Raw genomic sequence first — 10,728 nt, forward strand, 5'->3', positions numbered from 1 at the left:
CGAAAACGGCAGGTGAAAGATGTCACTGGCAGCCGCAGCTCCAATCCTACATGCAGGCGGTTCAGGATATTGGTCGCTTAATGCTGACCTGGAGACGACAGCATCATTCGGCAGCACCTTGAACGACCAAGCAGCCCTTTTTAGGGATAGCACTGCTTGCTCCGCATGGAGAGGGGCCTAGAAAAGGTGGCCTAACCAAAGCTCGTCTCCTCTGACCTAGTTGGTTAACCGCGGCCAACGGGCATCTTCAAAGCGGTCGAACAAAACAGAACAAAAAGGTCGCACCTCCTTCAAAAGGTGTACACAAACTGAAGTTAGCATGTTGGAACGTCAGAACAATGTTGGACACGGACGGCCACAGACCTGAACGGCGGTCCGCCCTCATCGCTCATGAGCTCTCCAGACTTGACATAGACATAGCTGCTCTCAGCGAAGTCCGCCTTGCAGATGAAGGTAATCTCCAAGAACATGGTGCGGGCTACACACTCTACTGGTCTGGGAAACCTCGGTGTGAACGACGTCTATCAGGAGTTGGTTTTATGGTCAAGAATTCCATCGCCTCCAGGCTCTTAAACCTTCCTACAGGCCACTCTGACCGGATTATGTCCATGCGTCTCTCCCTTCGTAACGGTCAATATGTCACTCTGTTCAGTGTCTATGCCCCAACCCTTCAGGCGGAACCAGCCGAAAAGGATAAGTTCTACACTGATTTGCGCATCTTCTCCCAACAAGTTCGGGAAGGCGACAAGGTTGTCATCCTTGCTGACTTCAACGCCCGCGTTGGGAAAGACTTAGAAACCTGGTCAGGAATCCTTGGTAAACATGGCGTCGGAAAGTGCAACGACAACGGACGCCTCCTGCTGGAGTTCTGCACAGAACAACTAGTCATCACAAACACCCTTTTCCAGCAGAGGGACAGTTTAAAGACTACCTGGATGCACCCCCGGTCCAAGCACTGACATCTACTGGACTACATTCTGGTTCGCAGGAGAGACCAACGTGACGTGTTTCACACCAGAGTTATGCCCAGTGCTGATCCGAATGCCACACTGATCATCGGCTTGTTCGCTGCAAGTTAAACCTTCATTTTCAAGCCTAAGCTGAAATGCGTAGGGGCCCATCAGAAGAAATTCAATGTTGCTTACCTGCAGTCAGCTGAAGTGAGATGTAATTTTCAGACGAATCTCCAAACAAGGCTTGAAGATGAAAACCAATTCAAGGACATTTCTCCTGAAGTCTTTTGGGCTAGGATGAAATCAGCCGTACAACAATCCTCCAAAGAGGTATTGGGACTCTCCTCCAGGAAGAACAAGGATTGGTTTGACGAAAGCAATCAGGAGATCAAAAAGTTACTTGCTAAGAAGCGATCTGCCCACCAGGCTCATCTCACGAATCCATCCTGGACAAACCTTGCCAAACAAACTCAACTTTGTGCGGACACTGGCGACCTGAAGGGTTTTTATGAGGCACTGAAGAGTGTCTATGGTCCCTCACACCAAGTTCAAAGTCCTCTTCGTAGCGCAGACGGCGAAGTTCTTCTCAACGACAAGACCTCCATCCTCACCCGATGGTCAGAGCACTTTCAGTCGCTCTTCAGTGCCAACCGCATAGTACAAGAATCTGCCCTGCTCCAGATTCCCCAACAGCTCTTTAAACCTGAGCGCGATGAACTCCCTACCCTCGAGGAGACACTTAAAGCGATTGAACAAATGAAAATCGGCAAAGCAGCAGGTGTGGATGGAATTCCCCCGAGGTATGGAAGGCTGGTGGAAAAGCCCTACACATCAAGCGTCACGAGTTCTTCACGCTTTGCTGGATACAAGGCCAACTACCTCAAGATCTTCGGGATGCAATTATTATCACCCTGTACAAAAACAGAGGAGAGAAATCAGAGTGCACCAACTACAGAGGAATCACGCTGCTTTCCATTGCGGGAAAAATCCTTGCTCGAATTCTTCTCAATAGACTAACGCCTAGTGTCGCAGAAAGTGTTCTCCCAGAATCTCAGTGTGTTTTTCGCGCAGAGGAACTGTTGACATGGTCTTTGCCCTCAGACAGCTTCAGGAAAAGTGCAAGGAACAAAACAAGGGTCTTTATATTACCTTTGTTGACCTAACCAAAGCCTTTGACACAGTGAGTAGGAGAGGACTCTGGCAAATTCTGGAGCGCCTTGGTTGTCCCCCGAAGTTCCTCAATATGATCATCATGAAAACCAGCAAGGCCGGGTTAGGTATAACAGTGATTTATCCGAACCCTTCCCAATTGACAACGGTGTAAAGCAAGGTTGTGTTCTTGCACCGACCCTGTTTACCAGCTTCTTCAGTATGATGCTCAAACAAGCCATGGAAGAGTTCAATAACGAAGATGCTGTTTACATCCGGTACCGCACAGATGGCAGTCTATTTAATCTGAGACGTCTGCAAGCTCACACCAAGACGCATGAGCTACTCGTCCGTGAGCTACTCTTCGCAGATGATGCCGCTCTTGTTGCTCATTCAGAGTCTGCTCTCCAGCGCTTAACGTCCTGCTTCGCAGTTACTGCTAAAGCATTTGGCCTTGAAGTAAGCCTGAAGAAAACCGAGGTTCTTCATCAGCCGGCTCCTCGACAGGATTACCAGTCCCCCCACATCACCATAGGGCAAACAGAACTCAAAACAGTTGATCAATTTACTTATCTCGGCAGCACCATCACATAACGCAAGAGTCGACAAAGAAATTGACAACAGAATTGCTAAGGCAAGCAACGCCTTTGGTAGACTGCACGACAGAGTCTGGAAAAACAACCACCTGAAAAAGCAGACAAAGATCAGCGTGTACAGAGCCGTTGCCTTACCAACTCTCCTGTACGGATCCGAGTCATGGGCCCTCTACCGGCATCACCTACGCCTTCTTGAGCGCTTCCACCAGCGATGTCTCCGCTTCATCCTAAACATCCACTGGAATGACTTTATCACCAACATCAAAGTTCTTGAGCTGGCAGAGACTACTAGCATCGAAGCAACATTGATGAAAACTCAACTGCGCTGGGCTGGTCATGTCTCGAGAATGGAAGACCATCGCCTTCCGAAGGTCATGCTGTACGGTGAGCTCTCTTCTGGACACCGACACAGAGGTGGACCCAGGAAGAGATACAAGGATTGCTTGAAAAAAAAAAAAAAAAAAAAAAAACCTTGAGCACCTGCAACATCGATCACCGACGGTGGGCTGCTATCGCCTCTGATCTCACATCTTGGCGCCTTACTGTTCGACAAGCAACAGCCGCCTTCGAGGATGATCGCAGGGCCCGACTCAACAGAAAAAGACAACAGAGGAAAACCCCAACACCCAACATCAACCAACCGACTTTCCCGTGCAACCGCTGCAACCGTGCCTGCCTGTCCCGCATCGGACTCATCAGTCACTTTCGAGCCTTCAGCAGACGTGGACTTCCTTAAATCTACGTTCGCGAAGCAAAGCCATACAATACAGTATTTGGAGTTCTATAGTCCAGTACTGGTGCATCAATAGAACATGCACTAATTGTTATAGTAAATAGGTCCCTCGATCTACATGTATTTTCCGTATGTCTTGGCCCTAGATCTAAGAAGACTCACCATACCGGCACTGCACTTAGAGCTAACCGCAACCTACTGTAGTTTATGTACAACCGACGCTAGTACAGCCGCGTATGCGTATTGCACAGAATCACGGAGCAGACTCGCGTATAAACTCCTACATTCTGCGTCCAGTGCTCTACGCGCGCATACGTTGAAATGCTTGGCCTTGTCCTACTGCGTCCCTCCCTAGACCCTGCGCGAATCTCTGCGTACATAAAGCGTAGGCACGCGCACGGTCGTGCCACTATACCGGAATTTTTCCACAATCACGTGATGCTATCCAACCAATTACAACGCAAATTTCACTCTACCTATCTACTATAGGCTTTTATTATACCTCACTCGGCAGCATAAAAGAGTGGATGCCAGCTTCAACCAACAGTCATAGTCTGTATGTTGACGGAGCATCGGATAGGCACGCAGCGCACCACGAGCAGAAAGTGGGCCCTTTTTGTCACCAAGGAGCCCTTAAGTATCATAAGCAAGGTATGATAATTGTGACCGTCCATCACAAAACGAACAAAAAGTCGCAGGCCTTGATTTTACGTGAGGACTCAAAACAGGTGAAATGGGTCAACCGAATCAATGTTGAGTTTTTCATATTTCCTGAAAGAGCTATCCTTCTTCTGCAAAATTAAAATTGAGGGTTGAAAACAGTCAAAATCTGAAAACTAACTTAAAAATAAATCTTGAATTTCATGAAACTGATTTATGCTCTCATTTTTAAATCACCTCCAACAAAAATTGTACACTACACAGATATTGCTCATATCAATGTCAGTGTTATCTGATATAATTATAGTTTTTTAACTATTATGGATCAAAGTGGGAACTTTTTTTTGTAACACCTAGTACTTCGGAGTCAGACATAAATCGGCAATATTGAACCCGGAAGTACAGCATACTTGGTAAGCGTAAGAAACAATAAATTCACGTGCATGTTATTTGTGCCTGACGCGTAGTATAACAAATGCAGGATCACTGCTTAGAACTACTTCTCAAGTACCCGAAATTAAGGAATCTTTTATAATATTCCCTAGAACCAGAAGTTAGTGCTTTGCGCATTAGTACAATGGTGACTGTAAATTGAAAATAATTTGTTAATGGCGAATCCAGGGATGCTCTTGTGGGGGAATAAATTGAGGTCATTTTTTTTCTTTATTCCATTTTCTTCTTGAAATCGCATGGTCAAGTTTGTCACCAAACTAGGCAAATATTGACGCTCGTTGACAGAATGTACAAATCCACATCACGCCCGCAGGCCTGGAGTCCCCACCCCTAGCCAGTATCCCCTCCCCCCCCCCCCCCCGTTCATATTTTTCTTACACTATAGGTAACTAGTCTGCAAGAGTACCTGAAGGGTGTACATGCGATAACCAGGTATGCAAGCTCTGGACCCACTGGGTACTTATCTTTACATCTTTCACGTAATATACAGGAGCATTTCTCTTGAGGCCAAATTTATGGCATGTTCGTAAACCCAGGAGCCATGTTCGTGAACCCGGATCCACAATGACTGTAGATCACGACTGCCTGACTTCAGTCACACAAAGACCGAAGGATCCTTCTTTTTTACTCATTACTTAATTTATGTATTACTTCAGTAGCCTGCACCATTATTGATAGAAGGTTGAAAGACGTGAGACGAATGAGACGTGTAAGACGTGTGTGCTGATTCGTCAGGTTTTGCTCATTCCACTGCCTAATGCTCGCTATACAATTGGAAAATAGTACTGGTGGATGGTTAACATCATAGAGCTCTCACTGGCAAAGTTTCGGGATGATGTGTTCTTACTAGGTGAAGTCAACCAATTGTCAACCAAGCTTCCATACATTTTTCCTTTTTTGATATTTAACCATAAAACTCAATTGTGCCTTGTAACCTCACATACAAATATATGTGTTGCTAGTTACGTGTCTTGTGCGTAAACCAATGTTAGGGCGAGGTTTCCCCTCCTCGCCTCTGCTATCTGACCTCCTTGTTGATCCACTGTGACTCCCAACGCTGAGTGTATTGAATGATAGAACCATGGCTTGTTTCAGCCATTTTTATTTTCTATTATATACATTTATATTTATATACATATATATTTTTTTTTTCTGATGGCGGTTATTATAAAAAGTTTAAAGGCAAAAAAAAAAAAAAAGAAAACCGTTTTCGGTCATCATTTTAGGGACACACGGTTCAATTTTGCAAGGTTATGCTCATCCTCCACAGTATGGTGACACTTAGTACCTTATGTTTTTCACGTATTTCTACCCGTCTACCCGCATATTTCACTTCATAGTTTCAAAATGTTTTTGAACACATAACTTTAAATTTTAAAAGAAAGTCAGCAATCTGTTTTAATTCATAAGTGGTAAATGGTTCTTTAAACATCCCACACTTTTTGTTATTGAACTCTGATTTTTTTTTTTTTTTTTTTTTTTGCACATCCCGCACTGCTTCGGCAGGTATTTATCCTTCTACTGTGAACTGCCCGACAAAATCCCTTTGTTCTGCAAATCACCTGTTGCACTCAGAACCCATTGACAAGACGTCCTTATTATACGTGATACAGTAAGCAGTTTCCATGAATGTATAATCATTCACATGTTGTGTGTCGACACGAGGTGTGGCTGCTTTTTCGCGCCACGGCCGACTGATCTCCTATGGTAATCAAGCCACTGCAAGTAGCACCTGTGTTTGACGCATGTTGAACAGGTTGCTATTAACACCCTGGTTTCCATTCAGTATTTGTACTGTATTTTTTTTTTCTCTGATACGTGTGTTAGTGGGTGCAGGGTTAAAATTCTCACATTCAATAGCCAATACAGATGTTGCAAGAAATGTACCTTCACTCCCCTTTACTCCCCTCCCCCTCCCCCCCCCCCCTTACACTGGAAAGTCTCCCTGAACTTCAACTGAGCAAGTGTCACGGTCCTTTAGTTCTCTTTGTGTACGTGTTTTAAAACACAACAGCTTTATATTGAGTGGTCCGGCTATCCCCTGGTGATCTGTTGTAATTGAGTGATTATTGTAACTGTGACCAAGATGGGTCTAATTGTACCGAATTTTGTATTGTATATTGAAACCCCACACATTTGCACTTTGTACACACACCTGCACAGTAGTATGCACTTGCAAAATGCACATTAGCACCTATGCAGTTGTTGTATTTCAAATCTCACATGTGGTTAACCATATACTCATCATATGGTGACATGCAGTTACCACATAATAGCCACAGTGTGTCAAATATTGCAGTCTATGGGAATAGTGCCCCCAGAGAGATGCCATGTCACAGTGTGAAACGATGGAATATGTGGTTTATCTCCAGCTAGTCACATATAGTAGTATACAGTTACCACAGCTAGTACCATATCATAATAGTCACAGTATGCTATAAATATTTCAGTCTGTGGGGAAGCAGTGCTTACATAAGTGCACAGTGTGTACTTAAAACTATGTGACGTACCTAATTCTAATCTCATATAAATCACAGTTACCACAGCTTACCATATAAATAATGACTACAGTGTGTCGCATACTGCACAGTGTGGAATTCTAGTCTATGTTGTTCTTTACAAAGCCAGATAGAAATCACAATTGTCACAGTCTGCCACACAAAAACCACGTTGTGTAACATAATGCAGTATGTGGGAATATTGTGTCCGCCGAATTGTCACAGTGTGAAATTCTAGATCATGTGGTTTCTCACCCAAAAGTCACACAGTGTCTCGTCACCACAGCTTACCACAAAAGTACCACAGAACGTGTCGCATGTTACAGCATGGACCACATCAATCACACAGCAAAACCAGAGAAAATACAACAAAAAGTACCACACGAAAATACCACAGGATATTCCTATGATATTTTGGTACATATGAAACATGACTACCACAGGACAATACCACCAGCAGTACTATTCAGCAGTACCACACAGCAATACCACAGTAAATACCACACAGCAATACCACAAGAAGTACCTCACAACAAACCCAGAGAAAATACAACAGAAAGTATCACATGAAAATGCTACAGGATATTCCTGAGGTATTTTGGGACATACACCACAGGACTACTACATGGCAATACCACACAACAGTACCACACAAGAGTACCACACAGCAAAAACATACAGTATCGCACAGCAGTGCCACACAGCAATACCACACAGAATTACTACACGGCAAAACGAGCGAAAATACAACAGAAAGTATCACCTGAACATTCTACAGGATATTCCTGTAGTATTTTGGGACACCGCATATACCACAGGATTTCAACTACACAGCAGTACCACACATGAGTACCACCGAGCAAAATCATATAGTAAAAAAAATCAATCTTTTGTCTATACAAATCGTTGGATTCAAATACTGTCACACTTTTCCGGCCAAGCTACGCGGGCTTGTTCCGTGTGGGGATTTTCCAGCATAAAGGACAATTTCTGAGGGCGGACAAGGATTTTGGTGAGTTTTGCATGCAGTGCCTCACTTGCTGGACGCGTTCTACTAAGTTCTACGTCCGGGTAGTCTGTGTGACCTGCGTGCCAGGCGGGTGGGGGCTTACAACTCAGTGAAGTCCCACAGAATGTAATTATCTTGGCCGCATACGGGGACTGTGTACCTGCGTTACAGCTGCGAAGTACCTGGGTGGGAGTTGCCTGCAAGGTGCTGTCACTAAGGGCCTCCTAATGGCGTTCTGCGTGGACGTCTGCCGGCATTCACCGCGACTCACCCGGAAAAAGTTTTGGTCATGCTCAAAACTTGGCTGCGGGTAAGTTGGACTTGCATGCGCACCCCCACGGACGAGATACGCGCTAGGTACTGTCAGGTGCGGACCAACTGCTGGGAGTTCCTGGTATATAGCAAAAAATTTCCCCGCAAGTCACTCCGCAAGGCTTCCCCAGACATGGCGTGACAAGGCCTTAAGCATGCTCAAAACTCGTTCAAGGTGAGTCGCGGGGGTTTGCCCGCAGAGGTAGACGCAGAACACCGGCAATGACAATTGACAATTGACAGTTTTATTTATCTCATGTCACCCAATCAGGGTATTGGAGATAACCATGTAAATTATACATTTGAGATTACATATCGACAAAAAAGAAAAAGAAAAACAATATGAAAAAGTACAATGAAGGTACATAAATCTGTAACGTAACTGTACAAGAAGAAAATAATAAAACAATGCAAATATAGGGATGGTCCTGGTTGGCACCAGTAAATGATACAATGCGGAAAATTGATATTCGAAAATGACAAATCAGACAGGAAATTAACATTATAGTAATAATTCAATGTTTACCATAAGTTTTCTATGAGTTCTTAAAGAAAATCATTATTTTATGACAAAACTTAACTAAATTAGAACGTGTTCTAGGATTGCAGGAGCTAAACATTTGTTCAATTTTCAACGTATTGGGTCTAGTAACAAAATATTTTTTTAAGATATAATAGCCTATCGTTGCCAAAAACAGGGCATTCAAGTAGGTAATGAAATTCGTCACCCAGTGTATTCATATCACAAAGACTACAGATCCTCATGTTCCTGGGAGTATCTGTATATCTCCCAGAAACAATTGGTAAGTGATGGTTTGAACACCTTAACCTACAAAGAATAATTCTATCTCTCTTCGGGAGTTTCATCAAATAATTCTCAATATCAGAATTTAGTGATTGTTTGAATATTACGATTAGTCTTGGTTTGTGAATTATCAAAGACAGTGGACGACAAATTTTGTTTGTGTATATCAACGAGTCGGCGCTCTACCGATGCTTTGATCCATTCACGACTTGTAGTTTCACACGTGTTCCACAGGTTGTCCATGCCTATATTATTAAGCGTCGTGTGTATTTTCATGAGTCATGGTGAGCGATAGATATTTCGTTCAAAAAGTAATTTCAGTATCAAGTAGATTTTACCAGATAGTTTACTTTGTCCACTATGTACAAGATTGCACCAAAAGTTTATCATTCTACTTTCAATGTATTTTTCTAATTTCAGCCTTCCTAGCTCGCCTAGAATCATACAATTTACAGTATTTCTTCGAACAAGTAATATTTGTTTACAAAATTTCATATGAAATATTTCGATATCATCAACGATATCAAACCCCCAAATTTCGCTTCCATAAAGCAATATTGGTATAATACTAATTGATCAAATAATTCTAGAAGAATATCAATAGGCAAACGTAAATGATACGTTTTTTATAAAAGGCCATACATTGCCCTTCTCGCTTGATTGAGTTGTTGGATTGTGCCTTACGGAACTTATTACTGTAATCAAAAGTGGTGCCAAGATACACGTATTCATCAACAACTTCTACGATATCACCATTAAATTTAAAAATGGGAATGTTCCGTACTTTTTCACGAGAAAATATGACCACTTTTGTTTTAGTCGTATTCACTTGGAGGTACCATTTTTTAACAATATTCTGATAATGCATTGAGAACATTTTGTAGTTCATTTTCAAAATTAGCAAGGACAATGTATCGTCAGCATAAAGTGAAGTAAAAAGCTTGAAATATATATCAAATCCAATATCGTATGCTTCAGAATCGATTTCGTGAGGAAGAAAATTTATCCCTTCGTATTTGTTGCAAATGAAATCTTTAAAGTCATTTAAGAATAGGGCGAATAACATAGGGGATAGATTTTCTCCCTGACGTACTCCAATGTTGCATTCAAACAAATTTGATTTTCCAGATCCAGTTAATACACATGATTTAGCCTGCTTGTACATATGATTGATTAGTTTAAAGAAATTACCATCAATATTGTGTTCCAACAATTTGCACCAAAGAGAGGATCTGTCAACCAAATCGAATGCCTTCTTATAATCAATAAAAGCACAATACACTCTCTTTTTCTTATATAAGTGTAAATCAATCAATGAGTGAAGTACGAATATGTGGTCTAAGGTAGAATGACCATCACTGAATCCAGCCTTTTCATCACCTAATAATTCATTATCTTCAAGATAAGAGGTCAATCTCTCATTCAAAACAGCGGAAAATAATTTTCCAAAACAGCTTAGTAGAGTAATACCTCTAATAATGCCTATTGTCCATGCAGTTGGGACAATACCACTTTCTAATACAATATTAGATAGTTTGACAATAATTTCCAATAAAGATG

General features: G+C 42.5%; 2 protein-coding genes across 2 annotated transcripts; both read left to right on the top strand.

Annotated features, from left to right (window-relative positions):
• Positions 1 to 338: 338 nt before the first annotated feature.
• On the top strand, positions 339 to 959 carry LOC140227411 (craniofacial development protein 2-like). Its single transcript, XM_072307817.1, has one exon. It carries the CDS (start codon positions 339 to 341, stop codon positions 957 to 959), a length of 621 nt encoding a protein of 206 aa, XP_072163918.1.
• A 1,078-nt stretch (positions 960 to 2,037) lies between these two features.
• Positions 2,038 to 3,434, top strand: LOC140227412 (uncharacterized). Its single transcript, XM_072307818.1, has 4 exons — positions 2,038 to 2,225; positions 2,315 to 2,561; positions 2,638 to 3,082; positions 3,253 to 3,434. The coding sequence occupies exons 1-4, from the start codon at positions 2,038 to 2,040 to the stop codon at positions 3,432 to 3,434; spliced, it is 1,062 nt and encodes a 353-aa protein (XP_072163919.1).
• The last annotated feature ends 7,294 nt before the right edge of the window (positions 3,435 to 10,728 follow it).

This window comes from Diadema setosum, chromosome 4 (genome assembly GCF_964275005.1).
Source record: "Diadema setosum chromosome 4, eeDiaSeto1, whole genome shotgun sequence".
In the NCBI taxonomy this organism is placed as follows: Eukaryota; Metazoa; Echinodermata; class Echinoidea; order Diadematoida; family Diadematidae; genus Diadema; species Diadema setosum.